Genomic DNA, 23752 nt, shown 5'->3' on the forward strand with positions numbered 1-23752 from the left:
CCTAACGAAATTACAATGGACTTTGAAAACCTGAGTAGATTAATATTCCCGAAACAAGTTTTGCTTCCATCCTTCCCCAATCAGAAGACTTTTACTGGTAAAAAGGATTTTCTTTGAAATGCGATTCTCAGAACCAAGAAAGAAAAAACTGTGTTCACAAGAGTTTTCAAACCCAGCTATTTCTGAACTTGAAGAATGTCACCTCTCCATTCAAAGCAACTTCAAGGAGGTTTTTCTCAACAACTATAATCTTTAGAGAATGACTTGTAAATGGCATGGCTCTCAGAAAAAAAAAATCCCTCAAAAAAGCGTAACAAACACTTAAGTGTCCATCATTGAGGGTCTCAACCACCACGTAAGGACAGCTTTTAAGAATGCTGGTTTTAACATTAATGCTTCACTGTACACCTGACAGTGCATGTTAGAAAAAAATAAATTATTCTATTTTACCTACAAGCAATTTAACAATAAAAATTGAAAAAATAAGAGGGAAACTCATCTTGACACTCGTAAATTCTTGATCATAGTCATGAATTCACCAGCTATGAGCTTGAAGTATGAATCTCATACATCCCAATCCTGTTGAGACACAGAAATCTCAAACCAAACCAAAAGCTTTTCAGCTGCTCATCCGATCATTCTGTGCTGCTAGTTATATCATCCTGCAGCTCAGAGGCACGCTTCTGTAGTGTCGTCTCGGTAGGAAACAAAAAGACCAACCTTCAGAATCAAGGTGTGTGCTTTAAGGAATTACTTTGCACCTGCTAGTTCTCCTAAACCAGATGTGACTGCCCTCACAGCTAAGATGTATTAGTAAAATAAGTTAACTTAAAAACTGAAAGTGACTTTAACACATTTTACTTTGCAGTAAAGCAGTGAAGGAATACGCATGTATGCAACTATGATGCTCCAGCCATAGGGAAATTAACTCTCAGAGAGGCACAAACCATTAGAAATGAATTTTTGAAACTCTATCTAAAAGAGGCACCTGCTTCTCATTTGAACTAGACTTGCATGAACAGAGTACTTCAAGCATACAAACAAGATTGAACTCTTACGATGAAGAGGAATCTGGAGAATAGGTTGAGGCTGTCCTACCTCTTCATGCTGTCTGGAATAAGCACAAGGAAATTCAACCTATGGATGCAGAAACAGCTGTCAAAGCCAGACAAATCATCTGAGCATGAGCATGGAGCACGCATACAATGGAAAAGGAATATACAAACTTGAGTAAAAACCTGCAACTACTACGACCAGATGACAATAAAGAGTTGCTACGTAAAAGTGACATAACATTTTTAATAGTTTGCATGGATTATTAACATGTTGTTTGCTTAGTTTGGACTACTTACATAAAAATATTAACACTGTCAGCGGTGTTCTTGCTACAACTATTGCTAGTAGCAATGGAAAATTTCTGGAGAGAAGCTGGTAGAGATAGAGCCTACACTAGCTCTTGATAACTTAGAAGACAGCACTGAAAACCATGTTGGTAACCAATAAAAATATTAAGCAAACCACCTCTGACACACAGTTATTATAACCTATACACAGAAATCTGTTGCCTAGAAAATATTACAATGAAAGTGTTGCAATAGCATAAAGTGTGTGTATGTATGTGTATATATATATAAAAATTTCCATTTCTGGGACTTAAGTGGGATAATTGAAGTGACAGAATTTGTTAGCATACCTTTACAATTATTAAAAAAAAAATCTCTAACACAATAACTAGGTTCTTTCCTAGATATAATTCAGATCAGTACCAACTGACAACTGCTACATTATGAAACAGCTATGAAAGCAGTTTTTTTAATGTTTAGTGTTTACACTAAACATTACAATTTTTTAGTGTTTACAACAGTAATTGATGCATCGGAAAAGCGTACTCAGTTTTTCTGCATTTTCATGCATGCATTAGAACTTGGCAATTTGAGGCCTCTTTTGATGTGACATTAATCATCCTACTGGATTCTTTTTAGAAAACCTATCAGTTGAACAAAAGGAAGGGGTTACTAGCTCTTCACATTTTTGTGTTGAAGTTTTGTCATTCAAAGTCATCACTAAATAATAAAAAAAAATAGAGAGAGTTGAGTTTTTCAGCATGAAGCACCATCCTTCTGGTAAAGCCTTATTTATTTATTTCATTGCAAATTCAGTTTTTGAGGGTATCGAGCTTGTGATTACATGTTTTTGAGAGTATACTGCAGAATTGTAAAGTTCTTGAGCTATAAATGTTGATAAATCCATTTGTAGAGAAGCTGTGAAACTTTAATTCTTTTGACTCGCAAATTGTTAAGTTTAAAAGGTCAGAGTTAAGTTAGAAACAGTCCTATTAGAGGCATAAAAATGTACTGGTGCATTTATACTGTTGCAACATTGCATTTTTAAACTTCTGTACTGAAAGAAGCCTGTAAACAAAACTAAACTAAGACTGTTAAAAATGGATAAATGCCAATATATGCCTCTGGGGATTTTGTTTTCACACAGTAACTTCTTCAGACCAATGTACATCAGGCCTGATCTATGAAGTTATACTGATTATGAGGATATGATCTTACGCTAGCTTCACTTCTGCAGGTGAAATTCCTTTGTGTACACAAGAACAACCAGCAGATTAATAATCCTTAGCAGTCAGTATCTCAGTCCCACTATGCTGGCTCTTGCCAGCGAGTCAAGCACTGATTCAAATTCTCAGAAGCTAGAGAGCAGTCTGAAACACTGGTCAGACTTTAGCAGCTCTTATAAGCAGAGGCAGCATAGCTTGGAACGCCCTACTGAATTAATCCTCCATCTCATCTTCTCAAAGTGTACATGTGGATGAGCTGCTCCTGAACAGGTTGCTGAATCACCAGAAAGCAGTGCATTATTCTGAAGTTTGTCTTTACCATTTGTGCTAAAATGCCATGCAGTAAACAGTAATGCTCAGCAACTGGCTCAACAGCACCTTGGCCACCTGTATATTATAGGTGGGACGACAGCAAGGAGTGCTAACTGTCAGGAGTTGCACTGATGTTCTTGATTATGTATCAGAGCTCTTAAAATAGAGTGTAATCTTAATTTTGGCCTGAGGAGATGGAATTTCCATGGATTTTAAGAAAAAAAAAATTGTAAGTGATTAGTGTCTCTGTCACTTGCAAATATCACGCTCAACTACATCCTAAAATAAAGGCTGATGAAAATCAGGTTACTCCCTCATTTACCTGACATGGCATAAGTGAGGGTATGGCTCATGTCGGTGCACAACTTCATGCTCTGCAAACACATCCTTCGTAATGTGTGACTTGTAGCTACATAGAGTGAAAGTGATACATTTTACAGGATTATTCCCTTATGTTTTCCATCTTTTTTTTAATAATGTGAAATTAGAGTATTATTGACAAGAATTTACAGATTAATTACACGATGTTTTATACTGTGACACTTGCCATTTCAAGTTGCATAAACATTCAGTAGTAGGTTCTTTTGTTGCTTTATTTAACTTAGTGATCTCTAAACACAAGGGCACTAACTGACAAATCCATTTTCTGTAACAATGGTACTCTGTACTGAAATGCCTTAACTTAAATCACCTCAAATAAACCACTTGACTTTGCTCTGAAGAGCACGTACAACGATGAAAAACCTCACCAACTTCAATGTTTGAACGATAAACTTTCGGGCAGCATTTCATGCCACAGCTCAACTACTGAAATGGCTAGCTGAAACAGGCATTCCTATCCCATTCCCCATTTTTGCTGTATTATTTCATCTCTTCTTGTGCTGGCGTTGCTATATACATAATGCCCTGAGGAGTCAGTTCAAGGAACTGAACTGGCAGAAACCTCTTTCCTATTTGTGGAGTTAGGGCACAGTTTCAAAGGCAGTTTGAGCAGAATTACAGCTCACCCCTGGGGAGGAGGTCCTGCTGACCCTGACCAAGTTGTGATGCTGATGACCACACACTAGGACAATTCAAGTCACTAAAAAGACAGAAAACTAACCTATCAGAAATGCACCAAACAACTGAACTTATTTACTTTGCAGTCAGATTCACTCCACTGCAGACAGAAGGGAGAACATGTTGTTAGAAGTCAAGGGAGGGAGAAAAAAAGGAAGATGGAGGAGGCAAGCCTCCTTTTCCATCACTGGTGGTGGGGAGCTGATAATTCAGTTCAGCTACACTGTGAAACTGTACCCTTTGACTTCTGCCCATCCAGCTGCCTGACACAGCTCACTGTGGAGTCTGACAAGCACCACTTCAGTTGTGCGAAGCAGCAAGGCTGCCTCTTTGAGCAGTAGCTACCTGTTAGGCTGTGCATCTTGACGCTGAAGACAAGGGGGCAGGGCAGGTCAAGAAGAACTGGCTATCAACAAATTCTAAGCTAACTTTGGGACAGACGTAAAGTTTCATAGTTCACCTTTTGCTTACCTAAAGTATCTATGTTAGACTTCACGTCAGGTATGCTTACTCACTCTTTAGAGATGCCTGCAAAGAATTAAGCAGAAAAAATGCTTTAGCTGTTTTTTCTTCTATTATGTAAGCTTACAAATTTAGCACATTTTTCATGTTTCTCAAAGCTTCTTTTCCCAAGTTACTCCAGCCAAAATTCCCAAAAGCTGAACTGTTTCACATGAAATGATGAATATATTCTAAACTCAGAGCTATCTGAAATTGGGAAATACTCCTTAAACGCTTTAGAAAAAACCTTCGCTTCCCAGTAAAACAAAGATTTAAATAACTGTCACCACAGTGAGTTTTGATCTTCAATAACTGGAAGTAATCTTCAAGGTGTTCTCATCTAATGTCAATCTTCCTGATTTCAGAAATCCCTTTTTTTTTTTTTTCTACACTTGTCCAAATCATGCCACATCCTCCAAAGCACACATCAGGAAACACATGAGAAATTTTTTTATTGCTAGTATAGGAAAGTAGTAGATTGAGTCAAATCATTGATGGTTTCTCCCTTGAGAATGCTTTGTTCTCCTTTCAAAGGGAATGAGATAAATCAAGATAAACCAAACTTTATCCAGATGCTAGTTAAAGACTGCTAATCACATTAATATTTCCTTTCTAAAGTTATCTAAAACAATGAAAGGATAAGAGCTGGAATTCTAAGAGAGATCAGTGAACACAACACGAAAAAACTGCACATACTTTTAGGATCTTTATAATGTCCCACAATTAGAAGAACTGTAATAATATTACAGTTATATTATTACTCCAAGAGGGGGAAGGAGGAGAGCCAAGGCTCCTGCCAATACATCAAGCACTAAGTTGTTTGCAAACATTGCCCAATTAAATTTTACCTCATTCATATCTCATTTTGAATACTCTTGCAAAAATTATTTTCTTCACTCACTGTTTCAACCAGTGAGTCTGTAGTTGCTTATAGCAATTATTGCTTAATTGCTCTATTGGATTCCCTTTTTCACATCAGACTTCAGATCCTTGCCTTTACTTTTACCATGAAGGTTCTGAAAAATGGAGTGGTAAGAAATGCTTTGTCCCATGACCATTTAGCTAATGATACTGTTCACTCCTTAAGCTCTTACTTCCTTCTACAATTTTTTGCAGATCTACCATTAAGATTGGAAACACTCTTTCTAAAACTCTACAAAACAAAGACATAACCTTCCTTCTATTTGTCTTAAAGGAGATGTGTTGCTGACAACAATGTCAAAACTGACAACATTTAGACTGTCAACATTAGATCACTGCCTCTCCAACTGTCCAATATATTCTACTTTCGTACCCTTGTATTCCCTCAGTGTGTGATGATCCCTTTGTGTATTTTCTCATTAGTGGTAAATTTCTGAGGCCAGGGAAAAATCACTTTCTTAGAAGATACCCAACACAGTAAAGCTCCTCTTCTGTTGCTGTAGGTACAGAGTAACACAAATATTAGCATCTGTATTTATACTGATTAGACCTGCTTTACAAGTAAAATAACTTTGAAAACAAATGCAGTGATTACTTAAGTGCTTGACAGTATTACTTCCCACGTAATTAAATAAAAAAAAAATGAAGCTCTTTCAAAACCCTTTGAAAAAGAAACTAACTCACAGAGAGACAGAATTATATATCCATCTCTTCTTTTCAAAATCTCAATCCCCCAACCCAATTTATTAGAAGCAGCATCTAAAAGCAGGCATTTTGACAAGACAGGCATTACACTTCCTCTGTATTACTTACAATGCATTTATTGCATCTCTCTTCAATCTTCAGACTCAAATGAAATGCAATCAGAATCTCTTTCTGTAAGTAAATCCTATGTAAATATTGTCAGTTTCTGCCCCTAGTAAATGAGTTAGTAGCCTTCTTGGCAGGAGGAGTCACAGTTATTTTTAAATACATCACTATCATCAGTGTTAGCCCAAATTTGTTGGTGTTGAACCTGGCATCATTGCCAATGGTTTTCCATCACTACTTTAGATAAGCACTCCATGAGCCACCATGTCAGTGGAAAATTTTCATTAGCTTGCGCTACTTCAACCGCTCGTCTTTACTTCCTCCTCAGTTTATGTGCCAGAGTTTTCCCAATGCTTTAGTCAAAATAACTTAGGAAAGACTTACTTTTAAAATTGTTTTTGGCTTATTTCAACTGAAATGGGTTAGGAAACATTCCCATGAGAACAGCTAGCAGATTTGAGGGTCAGTAATCAGAAGCACTAACCTCTCCACTAGTACAGTTACACCCAGAAGACATCAATGTTTAACTCGCACCCTTCTCCAGGGACAAAAGTTATACAACTTTAATTATCCTAGTAGGAAGTTCCTACTAATAGTATTCCAAAATATTATACCAGTGTAGGCTATGGACTTTAAAAGCAGTAGCAGGAAGAATATTTCTTTATGTTTGGACTTTCCATTTGATATAAATGGTAACATCTCTTGTTCTATTACATTGCACTGTTGGTATAGCTGCCCCACTATCAAGTACCTTGATTCTGATTTAACACCCTTTAAATGAGTAAGAACAAACCGCATCAGTATGAAGATACAACACAAGAAAATTCTGTCCACCCCAGAGATCTTGAGTTTACTTTTTAAAAAATGTCATAACCCTGGCCAGTGTAGTTTCATTGATGCAAAAACGATACTTGTAAAATTTGAGTGGTTTAACTTACCCTGCTGGCACTGACAAACCAGTTTGACTCTGTGTATGTATGGAATGCATAATGATTCTGGTAATGACTATGTATATGTATGGAATGTGTGTTAATACAGGAGTTTTTCCTAGATTAAATCCACTTGTAGAAGATCAGATGCACATTTAAACTAATAAAGTTACATAAGAACTTTCTAAATACTTTTGAGGTACAGGCACGTTAACTAGTTACAACTGCAGCAGTTACTGTGAACTTTACTTTCTGTTCTTACATCACAGCAAAGAGAATACAGGAAGATCAACATAACTTAAGGAAAGCTCAAAAGGTTAATATAATGGAAAGCTAAATGAAAAAGTTAGAAGAAACTGTATCTTAGAAGAAACTGTCTTTCTCTCTCTCTCTCTAGTCCTACTGCTTCAGCAGTAAATGATTTCAACAGATCTTAGAAAATGAACTAAGGATACACTATTTTAGCTCAGGTCATCACACTAGGCTTACAGCTGCTCTGTACCTTAAAACGGAAACTAGTACTCGTTTCCATTCTCAAACTCATCATGTACTAATTAAGAATTCAGCATAACCTGTGCCATACTTGTTTAATAAATACCTACACATAAAATAGAAAAGCACTTAACAATCCCTCGATGATTAAAAGTGCCAGAGTTAGGGGGTTGTTACTTGTTTTAAGCACTAAGATTGCTTTATACTTCAGAACAGTATTCTGCAATGCTTTACAGATAATAAATTAAGCCAAGGAATCCAAACACATTTGTGAAACAAATGACACTACTCTGCTCCATGCTTCATACAAGAAAAACTCAATGAACATGGGAAGCTAAATGAGCTATTCTGGGATTATCCTTCCATAAGCCATATTGCTCAAGATGGTAGAACAGTTGGCAGACTTAAAGGAGTAACATTCTCTTTATCAATGAACTAAGGAATATTTATGTGACTCCTGACACCCAGTTAGATACTGTTTATTAAATTCGCATGACATCAAGATTTAGAGAGTACATACGTAAGAGACAGATAACCACAGGAAACTGAAGCAGCTAAACCTGCAGGCAAGCAAGGGAAGATGAGATGCTTGCAGAAGCGTAAGGGAATAATTAAAAGGCACACAGCAATAAAGAAAGACGCATTTGCAGACATGCCTGTACAATTAATTTAGAATCATTGCTCTCACTGCTTTTTCATGTAAGCAAGTGCTACAGTGGGAGGAGATATGAGAAAACAGAATTGCTAGGATCAATTTTCAGGAGACTGCCAAATCATTCTCAGAGTTTGTAAAGGAACAGCCTCACTGTTAGCCCTGGGCTCCTGTTGCTTTTATCATGCCATCTCTAGAACCTGCCTGAACAGCTACAGAGCTGATTCAGCCCACCAGCCCCACAAACAACGGGGGAAAGGAAGGAGAAGGAAAGGCAAGGGGACTGTCTGCAAGCTGAGTCCACTCACATGAGCACTGGCTACACACCAGAGCTAGGTAAGGAGGCAGCCACCTAATCAGATCAAGCTGCCCTATGTAATGTCAGCCATAGCCTGCATCTGCACCTGAAGCTTGCAAAATCCTCCATTGGTACAGGAAGAAAAAAACCCGAACTGGTTCCCTGCACCAGAGCTGAAGCTGTACAATGAACCAGACCAGGAAGTTCATCTGACTTAAGACTTTCCCCTTCACTGGATTAAGTTCAGCCAGGTCTGTTCTCCTACCTGGCACACACAAGATTATGCTAAAACAGCACAGCAAGTACCAACCCTTCCTTCCCAACACAGAGAGGCACTACATCCACTATGGTATAATTACAGCATTCCATGAAGAGGGGTAGCACCACTCCCAGCTGACAGCTTTGTTCCCCTCTGCATTTGACCTTGTGGTTGTATAGCTGTAAGGTAAACTCATCTGAATTTACTCACCCTGCAGCTAACAATTGCTATACGTAACACAAGAAAAGGAGGTAGAAGCAGAAACAAGACCATTTCTTTTCGAAAAAGCCCATATTGTTACACCAGCTTATGTATAACACCAAATTGCCCATATAGGTGTGGTGTGATATGACTGCTCAGAGCATTCACCAAACTACAGCTACAGACGAGGCAGCCGATACATGAAGGTACACTATGGAAAGGACTTTCAAACCTATTCAACAGTACTACTAACTCTCCCCTTACAACCTGCACATGTTCATATCTACAGAAACTTCCTTCAAAAAAAACCCCTGAGTTTCATACACATCCTTCCCGTAAATCAGTGTCGACATTGTTTCAGATAAAAATATCCCTTTATAACTATCATCAACCTCCTCTTCCCTGGTTTATTTCTTTATCAACTCCACAGGATTAGATTTTGTTAGAAAGCATGTGTTTTGTTTTGGGTTTTTTTTTTAAGTCCTATAAACATGTATGTAAAGCACTCTGGAAAAAATATTCCAGTTAAGTCAGTCAAGAATGAAAGCATGTCATGTTGACACTTACACTGTCCTGCTAATAGTTCAAAGGAAACATATTACCAAAACAAATAGGGCAGTTTTCACACCACAAAGTTACTGCTAGGCTATAAACAGCAACCTCAGCTTATTTGGAATGAATTAACCATTAATTATAGCTAATATGACAACGGCAGAGGGTTTGGCTCTAGTTTTTTGGTGGTTTTTCAAGTTTCTAGTTTAACTTCCTACAAAGGCAGTCAAATACTTAGCTTAGTCCAGCCTCTCTTACTATCAAGTTGAACAAAAGCCATTTGAGTTAAACAAATTTGAACAGCCTTTCAGAGAAGGCCTGGCCAAACCAACAAAATTAATCTAAATATTGATACAGAAATAACCATTGATTCATGGTTCTTAGACCATGATTTTCAGGAAGGAACATACTTCCTTACAAAATCTGCAGCACTGCAACATAAGATACATGGGACTCGCTCATAAAGCACAAGCAACCTTCCAATCTCAGAGAACTGGAAATTAAGAGTTTGATTCTTCAGAAGATAAATCCTTTGTTGCTTTAAGAGTTTGGCAAGTACTATCTAACACCATAATATCTGGAATCAAAAGCTGCTGACTGAAGGGTAAGAATATGGGCAGGTATGCATACACCAGAGTAAGAATTTGATTAACTGTACCTTTGCAGTTTTATCCATCATTCTTACACTGATGAAATTCTGTTTTGCAGCAGCTTACCTTATGCCAATAATGTACAGGAACAAGTTTAAAGTGCTAAAAGCACCTTGAAACAGCACTGAGAAAAAAAAAATGTAAAAAGTTTACCAGAAAGTAACTTAGGTATTGTTTAGTTTTCCCTAATAGGTCACTGTGGGATTGCATGCTGCAGCCTGTCTGTGACAAAAAAAAAGCATATGCAAGCAGCTGTGCCAGCCAGAGCTTGCGGCCCCTGCACCCACCCCAGCTGCTTACCACTTCCTCACAGTGGCTGTTAATACCCCCACAGGTCTGGGAAAGCAGATATTCACATGAGAGCTCCCTGACCTGTATCAACCAAAATAACTCAGGTTAGCAAAGCTTACTATTAAAACTGCCTAAGCCAGGATGGCTGCTGAAGCAGGAAAGGCACACGCACCCTCTGCCAGCTGCAGCACTGCCAGATGAGATCAATGCTTTGTCCACCAGCAGAACAAACGTGTACAAGTTAAAGATTTGACACCGCTCTATTCCTTATACACAGTTAAGCTCCCTACCTTAAGCAAGGGGTGCTGGTTTTTTTTTTTCAGGATTTTTTTGACCCAGACATTAGACACTGGTTACTTTCTTTAGGGACCCTGCTTTCCTTCACAAACTGTAAGGAAACTCCAGCAATTTCACTGGCTGCACAAACTTTAATTGCACAATACAATGAGCACACAACAAATCAAAATGAAAATTGAGTATCAGCATAAGGAACAAGCAAACTAATCTTACCAGTGTAAATATTTAGATTTCACATTATAGATGAAAGCCAGTTTTCACTGGACAAGCACATTAGCTTTAAGCATTCTGTAGTTATATTTTGCATGTGAACTATTTAACTGCATGCTACAGTATAAGGGGTTTTTGTTTGGTTTTGGTTCCCTGTGCCCCTCCCCCCATACAACTTTAATAACAGAATACAATCATGAAATAATTCATGTTGAAAGGGTACTTCTGGAATTCATCTGGTCCAACCCCTTTTCCCCCAAAGCAAAGCCAGCTTCAGAGTTACACACATTGCTTAGGGCTTTGTCTCCAGAGGCTAAGAAACTTCACCAGAAAAATCAAGGTAGGCTTAAAAAACAAAACAAACAAACAAAACCCACAACAAACAAAACAAAAACCAATCTCCCCTCCTATCCCACAATCTAGCCTGGACTATGACTATCCTTAAAGATAGAACTCCCACCAAATTTGTTCCCTTCAAGACAACAATTCACAAGAAAATACAACCAGCCAGAAAAACAGAACCATTAATAAGCCTTGAGGGGAAAAGTTAAAGCTAGTTAATTTATCTACTGTGAGCTCTTTCCTGTAATAAGCATCTTGATCTGTTGTTGCAGAATGCAACAGACTTGCAAGTGGCATCCAATCATCCAGCTAGAGCAGTTTGCATGAACTGCAGCAGCAGTTGAGGACTGCATACCCCACCAGGTGATGCCAGTTATGTTCCTTACTTTACCATGCATGTGCACACACGCAGCACACACATGACCACCATCTCATGAAAATACTTAGTCCTGTGATAACAGAGGGTCTCTGGAGAAAGAGCTACAGCCAGAAGCAGCCAAATGTTTCAAAGACCTTAAGACTTCCCTCAAACAAGTGTCCCCGAGGAAAGTTGTACAGCAACGAGCAAGCTGTGGGCTAAATGCTCTGTTGGACTAGGACATCTCATGTCACAACTGGCTACCATGGACTAACGGGAGGGAAAGAATTGTAGTTATTTTCAGGTAGAAATGCGGTTACAGAAAAAGTCATCCAAAATTACAAACTGCAGAAAAGTCACCAGGTGAATGATGCCTCATCCACTGCAGTAATGTGATGTTTTGCCTCCCCCCCATACTTATATTTCTACCTTTACAATGCTGATTCCAAAACTAGGAAGCTGTCCTACAGAAAACTATTTTAATTTTTTTCCACCTTATTTTTCTATCATAGGCATGGATGCAACCCTTCCTACTACACCACTCTCCCAAGTCCACCTCGGTGATGCTGGTATCAGTGTAGCTTCAGATCAGAGATTTCACATACGAAGAATGCCCAACTCCGTTTTTCAAGAATCATGTCCACACACTCATCTTGCAGTAAAACCAGTATCAAAACACTTTTTTTTTCTTGCTGCGTAAGTTTATTTGCAGAACCCATGCCATCTCCCCTCTTCCCTCGACAACGTGCAAATCTAAGTTTACCCTGCGGTACAGGGCTGTGCTTTTCACACTTAAAGCAATATATTAGAGTACTGAGAAAAGAAAGAACCCCCAAACCCCACCCAACGAGACAAAATAAGGAACAGCGACAGGGTCATCTGCCCCAATAAAAATAATACCGTGTGTTACACAGGACGTACTACCTTAACCCAAATAAACCCAGACACCCGACAGAGACATCCGAGAAGAGGGAATTGGAGGGGCGAGGGTATCCCCAGGCACAAAGTGGCTGGGGGGGCCGGGAGCACGGTCACCCTCCCCCGCCGGGAGGGCTGAAACCGCGCACGGCAGCCGCCGGGAGGAAGAAGCGCGGCGGCCAAGCTGCAGCCCAGCGCCCGGGCCCGTCCTCCCCCCACGCCCGGGGGGCTTCGCGGGGCTGCGGCGAGCCGGCGCGGGGAGGGGGAGGGGGCGGCGAGCCAGCACCCGAGCTCGCCCTCCACCGCGGCCAGCGGGGCCGCAGAACGGCACCCCGCACAAAATGGCTGCGCGGGGCCGGGGCGGGGGGGCCGGAGCCCAGCACGAGGGTGGCATCGCCCGCCGCCGCCTCCCCCCGCGGCTCCCTCTCCCCAGCAGGAGGGGCCGGAGCCCGCCGCGCCGGTGGGGAGCGGCAGCCGACGCTGCCCGGATGCGGGACGGCGGGAGGCGCAAGCGGTTCCTGTAGGTGAAAGGTCGGGGGGCGCGGGGCCGCTCGCGGGACGCGCCGAGGCCTGAGGCGGGACGGGACGGGACGGGCGGCGCCCCTGCCACAGAGCCGGCGGCCCCACGGGCCCGCACCGCTAAGCGCCCGGCCGCCGCCCCGCGAGGCCGCGTCCGCTGCTGGGGGAGTCGCTCACCTGGCGGGCCCAACGGCCTCTCCGGTGGGTTTATTTGGCGGCGGCGGCTCCGCTCCCCCGGAGGTCAGAGTTCGCGACCCCGCCCCCTCGGCTCGGCTCCGCTCGGCGCGGCCCCGCCCCGCCCCCTCCCCGCCGCGGCGGCTGCGCCTGCGCCTGCGCTCGCGGCCGGCCGCCTCGCGCGGAGGGCGGGGGGCCCGCCGGGGAGGGGTCCGCGCGGGGCGGGGCCCGGGGCGCCGCTGTCGCGCCCGCCTCACCTTCCCCGCCCTTCCGGCGGCCGTTAACGGCGCCCGGGGCGGGGGCGAGGCGGCGGCGCTGGGCCTGCGCCGCCGCGGGGCTGTGGGCGGCCTTTGTCCGCGCTGGCGGGCGCTGCCGCCGCCGGGCATAGGCCGCGGGGCAGGGGGTGCCGTGGGCAGGTGGCAGCGGGCCGGGCCCTGAGCAAAGGGCTCCTCGGGAGCGGCGGCTGAGGCGAAGCTCCCTCAGGGGTGGGGAAGCATGGCTCTGCCCCGGGTCGCTCTGCGGGCGTTGTGCCCATGCAGAGGAGAACTCGAGTCTCCAAATCCCCGCCGCAGTTCTCCGCGAGGAAGCGGGAACGTGTCGGCTTTCAACATCCCAGGCGCAAAGCGTTTGCTTTTGGCTTTGGGTAGCTTGGTGGGGTGTTCCCGCTGAGGCAAATACATGGATGAGACTTGCAGAGTGGGTTTGAAACGTGCAGCGTGATGAAGACATAAACTGCTTCATCACGCTGTGAGTTACCCTGGCAGTTACTGTAGAGGTTCAGCCAGGGGTGTTTGAAAGAGCCGTCTTTCTCCGCCAGCATGGCAGCAGCAAATGACTTCCTTAAATGTCAACACTGCTCTGAACAGTTTGGAAAAGCGATGGGGAGCCTGGCTGCTAATGAGTGCCCTCCCGGCTGGAGTAGGACTTCCAAAAAAGTGCCAAAAGAACAACTTACTGCTGTTCTGGCTATGTGTCAACATTTGTTTGGACCAAAGTTGTGTTAGCTGGTTACTTAGTTTATGCTAATTATTTGAGTGGCCTTGATTTTAAGTAAGAGTTTTATACTTTAAATATGTCCCTTTTTTCCCCTTTTCCATCTGTTCAATAAAGATTGTATAGCTGTGGTTGGAGATCAGCAGGAACTTCAAGATCACTTGGGCCACCAGGGCTGTATGCACAATTTCATTATCTGAAATTCCTTTTATGCAATTTCTACAAATGCAATTTCTTTCATCAAATCAGACGACGTAAGCATCAACATTTGAGAAGCAGAGATATGAACAAACCCCAACGAATACAAGCAATCTATGTGTTATTAATAAAATCATTCACGCTCTTATCTTGCCAATTCCTGTACTGCTTTTCTTCCCACCCCCAGTCCCACAGTTGCACTTGCAGCTACCTACCCTAGCTCAAGATCACTAGATCAGTCAGTACTTGCGAGCATCGTATTTTGCTTTGTGATCACATGCCCAAAAGCCAAATGCAAATGAACCTTATGAAAAATTTTTAAATTGGAGCAATTAACTTGCTAAGCATTTTCTGAAAGTGTCAAATGTTACAGCACTCTCAATTTACAGTACTTGTCACTTCCCAAACTAGCCTGAGCTGCACATCCACTTTCTAAATGAAGCTTATTGCAGTTTAATTTAACCAATATCAAGGAATTTGCACCAAAGCTTATTTCAGACAAATACTCCGATATCCTCAATAGAGCAGAAGTGTCACTGTAACCAATAAAACAAGTTTTGATTTTTTTTTCTTAGCAAGTGACCCAATTCATACTTGATCTGTGTTACAAAGGCACATCCACATAGCTGTGTCAGCCAGGATTACAAGAGAGAACATCCCTATCAAAAACATGCAGAAAAGCAAAACCCTTTATGCTGTTACTGCAAGTTATCAAAAAACTGCTTTCAAACATCTGTTAGAGAAGTACAAGGAGGCAGCATAACTAACCTGACAGAAAAATCTCTCCCTTACAGGCCCTGCTAAAATACTTACGCCAACAGAAACTGCGATTCAGGCATACTTTAATAGACACAGCAGAACTCGGTTTTGCAAAAGGATTTATTAATGTAACACCCGTCATTTGACTGTCACATAGACCTAACTCCCTTTATTCTTTAGAATGATGGTTTCTTAAGATGCTGTCTTTGCCATGGGCATGTGTATTCACCAGGAGACAGAGAACAGCCCTCTCATCCTGCATCCTGTGTTCCAGAACTGTCTTCTCTCCACTGATAAATGTTCAAGAATATTGCATTAATGAAGTGCTTTCTCTGTGGGTTTATGTATCCTAGTCAGCTGTTGCTGCAGCTAGTTTCTGCTCATAGACCTGTAAATCACACTGCATTACAGCACATTGGCATATGGAGCCTTGTTCATCACTGGGCTGATGAAGCTCGGAAGGGCTGTCATGCCCCAGGGCTGGGAGGTGGCTTCAGGAGACAAAACCCCACTGCTTTGTGTGCTACAGGTGGGACTGCTCAGGAGCAATTTTTTGGATTGTCACATTTTGGCTGCAAGCCACGTTCCAGCACAGGCTCTGCACCCAGTTGTGGAAGGGCTCTATAGAAAACAAACATCACGAACTCGTGAAAGCATGCATGGACTTTTAGTCTGGGGGGCTGGGGAAGAAGGAACAGAAAGTGAAGAACTAGACAGCAAGAGGCAGCTAAGGAAAGACAGGAGGGCAGGAAGATGGAAATAATTTTTGTAGCAAAGACACCAGTTTTGGTGGTGAGAGTGTGTGGTGTCTTGGCTGACATGAGCAAGATAATTCACTTAAAACTACTGTTTCAGGTGGTCAGATCCAGCAGCAATGTCAGTCTGTACACACAGCCTACCTTTTCAGGCTGTTTTCTGTTCCTAAGGGTAAAACATAGTACAAATTTTAAAGCAAGACTGATGTACAGGATAATGACAGCAAATTCTGCCATTTGAAAATCAATGAATACATGAATTACATAATACATAAAAACCTGAAAATATTAAAAGAAACGATGCAGACTCAACTAATGTGAATTTATTTATACAAAAATGATACATATCCACAGGAATATTTACAAGAACTTTAAACTGTTTTCATTTACAAAATAAAGATTCTATTCTTTCATTTAGACAGTACGATTTAGGACTGCTCCAAATAAAAGCCTATTTGGATGGTAAATACAGGGGACAGCAGTTATGGCAAACAAACGCATTGAATGTGTCTTTCCAAACATCTCTTTACATTATGATGTAATATACTTAATTGAGTAATCAAGTTTCCATACACAAAAAATATTTAGTAAAACGTGTTCCATAGCTGCTCAGCTATCCATTTGTTTTAAGTCCTTTGAGCACAAAAAATAGTTTTAAGTTAAAGAGAATTCAGAATCCTAGAACCTTCCCTTTATTCAAGAATAAGATGCTAGAACTAATATTCAATGCTAATGTTTGTCTCATACTCTACTAACCAATCTTAAATTAATTATTAACTATAGATTCTTATAAGAAGAGGTAGCCAGGTATTTAAAAACTTCTGGTCTTGCTTTAGTGTTTAGTCAAATCAAGAAGTGAATACTTGACTTTTGATGGTAATGAATCAAGATGGGAGGTGAGCTGGAGAAATAGGGTAAGTCTGAAAAGCAACCATCTGAATATGTTATGAAAATGCCCGTGTTGTGGGTTCTTCTTATGACACAAAGCACTAGTGCTGGAGAAAGGAAAAGAAATAGTCAAACATGTTTACAAAGACAATTTATTTCACACAGAATTAGACTGCAATATGTGTACTATTGTTTTTAAGGCTCTGTTCCAATCTATTTCTGTCACAGAAAGATTTTTTGATTGATCAGCTGCTTCTGGAGGAAGTCCTCTGACTTTTACAGAACACTTTATTTTCTCACTCTGCACCAAATCCTTGAGAGGTAGTTTGACACCACACAAGGCAGAACTTGGGCACCTTAATCAGTATGTATTTGACTTCTATTGCTCTGTTTTGCAGCAGGGAGATCAATATCAAACCATAAATTGAAATTAAATTAGCTTGCTCCTAGCCAAATTTCTGATTCATTTACCAGTTCATGGCTTTCCACCTTAGTTGGTGTGCAGCCTCTATAAAAATATTAAGCAGCTCTTCCCTTTGATAACATCAACTGGAAGAGCCACATCACATCTATGTTACATTGGTATCAGTTTTGTTTTGGATACAGTAAAAACCACGTCAGAAATCACCCTGAAGAGACATGCTAATAGCTTACGTGGCTTCAGTCAGCAGCTGGTTTTGAAAATTAAGTAAAAGCCCTTTATACAGAACAAGAGAAAAATATTCATGTATCATGTTTGTATTAAAATAAAAGAGAATAAAGGCTTTGATCAGACTCCCACTGAATTTCAAACACTATCCGGTCAAGTCTCTAGCATTCATGAGGGAAGCCAGATCTACAGCCTTAAGTCCCTGATGCAGAAAGGTACTCAACTGAAATGCTTGAAGAATGGAATTACTTGTATGCTTAATATTAAGCATTAGGCTTGCAAGCCTGCTACTAACTTAACAGAAGCTCTGGCAAATCAAGCTTCTTCAGAGCTATGTTAGTAACTTAGACCTGATCTTGAGGTATTCGAGGGAATAAGAGAATTTTGGTTTGCATTTTCATTCTTGGCCTTTCTGTGATAACTAACTATTCTATCACCTGTTCTCTTTGTGAGGCCACAGAATAGCTATTAACATGGGTTCAAACTGTTAATTAAAAGTGATTTGCTCTTAATTCTGTTACCACAGCTAGCCTGATTCAGAGGACTACTGAGAAATGTTTCATATGGTAAAATTAACTGGCTACATACGCATCGCATTTGACATAAAAATGTCTTCTTCTCATGTGTTTTTCATAGTTTGTTCCATTTATGCTATTACAGTGTTAAAAAATTTTCAAAAGTTAAATAAATGCACCAGAATCATCAGTAAATATTTCCTAATGAGGTATACTGACAATTTTCTTACAGAAAAAAGAACCCCAAACACCCAAAACTGAATTGTGTTTTAAAGTGTCAAACAGAACAAATCATAGTGTAAACAAAAGGTATTTCAAAGAATGATATACATTTCAATGCCATCTGCACTAAAAAAGATGGGTTTTCTTGGTATGGCAATTCCAGTTTAAACATAACATTTAAATATACAATAGTTTAAAATTTTGGGAGAGGGGGGTGCATATATTTTTTTAATGTTCTTTGAACAATAGTTTATACAGTGTTTCATACTGCGTACAGAACTCATTTGACACAAAGTTTTGAAACAAATAAGATATTTCATCTTTTCCCTGTATATAAAAAATGTGGTTTTTACTCTGCTTTAAATTACTACTGGAAACATAAAAGAAAATATATCCTGCAATTGTTTGAAGATAACTCATTTAGTCTCTTTGGCATTTGTAGTACTGTAAAAGCTCTAGTGCCTTATCTCTGTAATTGCAAAGTCTGTTTTAAAATATTTTTTCCTTTTCTCTTTTTTAATAATTGAACTGTACTTTGCAATTGCTTCTGTGATGCAGAATTCGTTGTACTGTTTTAATGTACTGGTACGCAAGATTTCAACTGCCATTCAAGGAAAGGAGCAGCAATATTACACAACTTCTCATAAAGGAGTTTACATAGCCAACAAAGATCCAAAACCTTTGAAATTCCTATTCTGATCTGTTCTTGCTAAATTGCAAAGTGAGCATCAGCAGCTCAAGACCTATACAAAAATCATGAGGAACTGTACAATTGCAATAGATTTGTTTTGTTTTTTAAAAAAGCACAAACTTTATAAATATGTTGACCAACTACCTGCCATTCTGAAGACACGGGCACTTTGGACCTCACTGCAGACCTCACAAGTAATTCTGACCATTAAAGTAAACATTGGAATTTAATAAATAACACATTTTGTATTAACACAGAAATACACACAATTCTTTAAAAAAATATTACCTTACACTAAAAATGCAACAACTCCTAATTCTGACAAATATACAATTTTGTGTAGGTTGAGACGGCAGGATTCCACTTCTTTGAACAGCTGCTGTACTCTGTTTTACCACCATCCTTGGACATTTTCCTTTAAACCTGCAGACACGATGCTGACACTGCTACAATATGGTGCCTTCTTGAAAAGCTTCTATCCACCTATTAGAAAATTAAACACTGTTAGGAAGTTGCTGGTAAAAGTGTAAATCACACTGCTGTGACTAGCTACAGATTCACACAAGAAGTAACATCATATTTCCATTACCAGTTGGTCTGTTAGTGCAAATGCCAGAAATCTATCCAATGAGTCCAAACATACAAAGCTTGCTAGAGATGTATTAGCTATCAGTACAAGGCCAGATGATAGAAACTTTTTTCCGTACCTCTTCCAAACCAAAGTTACATGCATAAAGAACAAGTCAAATGCTCAAAAAGTAGGATATGCCAAGGTTCTGCCAACTTTAATAACATGATTGCATACCTTTTAAAAAAACCCAGTACTCCCTTCTTTTATTTCACTGCAAGCATGATCTGAGATGAATCAGGACACTACTATAACTGAGGTAGCCATCTGCATAACCCATGCCCTCTGCTTTTGCAGCTGGTACAAGGGAATTAGTGAAGGGCTAGTGGGGCTGAGGGAGGAAGCCAACGGGCACATGGGCTGGGGTGGAGGAACGGTGCCTTTGCATGACGACAGAACTTCCCCTGTATTCACACACACAATATGTGCTACTACTGAATCACATATTAACAGATGCCCTGCACATTGTATCCGTGAAAATATAAGTATATGTAAAGGGGGGGAAGTCCCAAACAGCTGATCCAAGATGTCTCAAACTGAAAATTCAAAGTTAATATCCAGATACTTTTACTCCCTATAGCTGTGGTTTCTGTTCCTACTTGATTATGAGGGTGATAAACATGCTCACCTTTTCAAGGATGCTGCAAAAATTAATGTTTCTGAAGCACTCTGATGCTACACTGACAAATACAGTAAAAAATGGAATAATTCTGTCTTCCGAGTGAAGGCTGTACAGTGTGCATGTAAAGTTACGGGGCCTACATACTGATTTTTTTTTTTCCCCTGAGTGAAAATCTTGCAAGAACTGAATGAGACAAAGATTGTAAAATTATCTTTATGATGGAAACTCAGCCCTGTCTTAGTGTTCACAGGGTACCTAAATGTTAGTCACAGATGTTGGCTCTTCCTTGTCCTGAGTGTTTAACTTCGTAACTGTGTGCACCTTCTTTGAATTTAAGCTTTTGGTATTAACATATTGAGCACATGTAAGTGCTCATGCCTGTCTGCACACAGAACTCAAACTTCTATCCCTTACTTTTTAGGGCTCACAGTATTTTCCACAGCCATATATTCATTAAAAATAACTAAAATGGAATACAAATACAACAAATTCGTGAACAGCTTAAGCATTGAACATGGTACTGGACTAACAAATTTAAAAGCTCATCAAAAAGTAAACATCTGTTAAAATTTATTACTGTGCTTACATAAATATATCAGATATTTCTTTGTCCCTAACAGAAAAAAAAATAGTGTCCACTGATACAAACAGGCCAACAGCATGTTCTTTGTTTTTCTTTTAATGCTATCAAAGCAGCATTTATTCTGGAGGTTCAGCATAAATCTCCTAAGGATATTAAATACTTGGAGAAAGCTTGCAATTTAAAGTATTTAATGTTATTCCTAGCGTCAGTAAAATAGCATATGTCCAAATTCAAGTTTTCGTACTAATGACAAAAGCCATTGTCTGAATAGGAAAACAAAGCTATTGAATGCCTTAGATTTTTTTAGTTTTGTTTTATATAGTACAAATGAGGACACAGTAGAAACAAGAGAATACTATCTTAATTAACAAGGAAACATTTGTGTGCATCTGCAAGACAAAAGACCCCCAAAAATCAAATAAAGACTTACAGATTTTGTGTGTAGAGAAATGTCATTAAGCACGTTCTCAGCTGTTCAAAATTTTCAGTAGCCCTGGGTACTGTTTTTTAGAATATCCCTATTTGCACAAAACTATACCTGCAGCCATTTGAATGCTTAAGTATTAGTAATGGACTAGGTAGCGCATGAAATCTATTTTATTAATGTAAAATTCATTTGGGAAAACTGCAGTGAAACCAGTCAGATAAGCTAGGCATGTAGGCAAGATAACCTAAATGTATTACTTCCATGCTCATTTCTAGTTTACTCCATGATTCATGTAGCAAATGTTTTCTACTGATTAATGACCAAGTTTCTAGGTTATTTTATATAAAACACACACAATCCATACATCGATCAATATGACTCCAAACTCGGACACATCAGCAGGACTTGAAATGAAACAGCTTGTGTGAGTGTTCTTTGAATTCAAGCTTTTGGTCCGAACATACTAAGCATGCCTAGGTGCTCATGCACATCTGCACACACACTTCAAACTTCTGTCCCTTACTTTTTAGGGTTTGCTTTATTTTTCACTGCTGTATATTCATTAAAAATAACTAAAATTTACAGCTGGAAATAAAAAAGGGGACACATCAGTTAATTCTTAAAACACATTTTCTGGATTTCTCCAAAGGTAACATTCAATTTTCACTTGAGCGGACCAGGCATAGAGGAGTGGGCTAGGAAAGAGGAAGACTTCTTATTTTATCTTAGACTTTTCCATTGTCCTACATTCATTCTTTTGCAGAGGACAGTCTGCTTCTTCATTTAAAGCATTTCAGAAGCCCTAATGAAACCAGGACCTTGCATTTAAGTAACTTAAAAGTTTTATTTACATATTATATATTATGCATCTTTTGTACACATGCTAATCTGTGAATATTAACATTCATGACTTCTGAAACATTTTCTAGCAAAAAGTAACAGAAATGAATTCAAATAGCTTCTTACTTTTGAGCTGAATGGGGATCATCTGCTTTGAATATGTAAAATAAAGTGTTTTTGTGCAGTAAATGGAACACTCTAGACTCTGAGTTTTCATCTTTTACTTCACTGACTGTAAATCCAAGTAAAGGCTGGCTCTCTAATGCTGCCACATCCTATTTTATGGGGAAAAAAGCAAACAAGACAAAATTAGAGCTCGTAAGACATACCAAGGAATGCATTTAGACTTTACTCATGCACCATACCATTGCAACAGATTATACAACAAAAAAGTTGTTACAAATAGTCATGCACAAAATGCCGCTTTTTATAGTCTCCATGCATGAATCAGGGGCAGGAAATAACAAAACCTCATAGACTTCAACATTGCTGTTCCTCTTTTTATTTCCCTGATAACATCTACCTTGTCTTTCACTGTATAGTCTCATCGTTCTACCCGGTAAAGACTTCTTGTATCAAAAGATGGACTACTGCCTGGCAGCAGACCAAAGGTCCATCTAGCCCAGTGCTCTCTCCAACAACCTTACTGGTGAGTTTTCATGTCTTAAAAGTGATATGGGATGCTAATCGCTGCACTGAGTATGCTAAAAGGAGGAGCTATGGATGTAACCTACGTACTCAAGCACTGGAGTCACACTCCAAATACTTTTCATGGCTAAACTTATTTTGCTTTCTGTTGCTGAAAATTAACAGGATAGGGAAAGAAGGTTGGTGAGTGTTCACAAGTGGTTGGCTAGAAAAGAGTAGCAAGAGAAGCTGTACCTTTTTACTCTCGCCATTTAATTTCAAAACCTGGCTAAAGAGGCAACCTTTTCCCTTCCTCATACAACTCAATTCCTTTATTTATACTCGTCTTTTAATTAATAAATACAACACATAGTGTTTTTGGAACGAAAAAAAATAAAAGTATTTTCGTCCTGTGCAAATTCCAAAACAGTGTTTCATAACTAGGCAGGGTCCTGCAATGCTTCTGGATAGAAAAAATAAGTAAAGAATGTACATAAACACTGACACATCAGGTGAAGACTTTGGTAATTGCCTCTACATGGAAACAAGAGTATCCTGTGAAAGCAGCATTTCTTGATGCTGGAAAACAGTCAAGTAAGGCTTAGCAATCTGTTTTACTATCTTAGGTCTTTGTACCACTAATAAGTGGTCTTTTTACCACTAATCTTTATATCACTTGGAATTAATATAAGTATCTTAAGTGGGGTTTCCTGGCTAAGGCCACACTGGACCTTCCCTTGAGACTCTCTAAACAATGTCTCCTGCAATGGCTCATCAAGATGAAAAATAAGGACAGATATTCCTTATTTTAAAGAAAACAGGAAAGAGTTAATTTTGTGATTGTGAGCTGCAAACTGAAGCTACTCTGGAAGGCTGATATCTTAGAGGAAGCCAAGCAAAAGAAAATTTAAGGTCACTGTCACAGACTAATATGCCTTTCTTTATAGTTGCCAAAGTCTCCTTTGCAACTGCCAGAAGAGACACAATGCTCTAAAATATTTTTCAAATCTCTGCAAAAGTAATTGTTTTGTACATAATTAT

General features: G+C 39.9%; 2 protein-coding genes across 11 annotated transcripts in view; both read right to left on the reverse strand.

Annotated features, from left to right (window-relative positions):
• Positions 1-13506, reverse strand: part of NR2C1 (nuclear receptor subfamily 2 group C member 1) — a 55238-nt gene extending 41732 nt beyond the window's left edge. For 5 of the 9 annotated variants that reach the window (XM_075497246.1, XM_075497286.1, XM_075497238.1 and 2 more), the window contains exon 1: positions 13318-13505. The gene's annotated coding sequence lies outside the window, so the exon portion shown is untranslated. Of the gene's footprint in view, positions 1-12627; positions 12754-13317 lie in introns of those variants that run through there. The other 4 variants (XM_075497258.1, XM_075497262.1, XM_075497277.1 and 1 more) reach the window with 3 other exon arrangements.
• A 2839-nt stretch (positions 13507-16345) lies between these two features.
• The window catches only part of FGD6 (FYVE, RhoGEF and PH domain containing 6), a 74817-nt gene continuing 67410 nt past the window's right edge, over positions 16346-23752 (reverse strand). Inside the window, exons 20-21 of one of the 2 annotated variants that reach the window (XM_075497369.1) lie at positions 22211-22359; positions 16346-19467 (exon numbers count right to left, since the gene is read on the reverse strand). In XM_075497369.1, coding sequence (XP_075353484.1) covers positions 19431-19467; positions 22211-22359 — 186 coding nt within the window. In that variant the 3' untranslated portion in view covers positions 16346-19430. Of the gene's footprint in view, positions 19468-22210; positions 22360-23752 lie in introns of those variants that run through there. The other variant, XM_075497375.1, reaches the window with a different exon arrangement.

The sequence above is a fragment of the Mycteria americana genome, chromosome 1 (assembly GCF_035582795.1).
Source record: "Mycteria americana isolate JAX WOST 10 ecotype Jacksonville Zoo and Gardens chromosome 1, USCA_MyAme_1.0, whole genome shotgun sequence".
NCBI classification, from domain to species: domain Eukaryota; kingdom Metazoa; phylum Chordata; class Aves; order Ciconiiformes; family Ciconiidae; genus Mycteria; species Mycteria americana.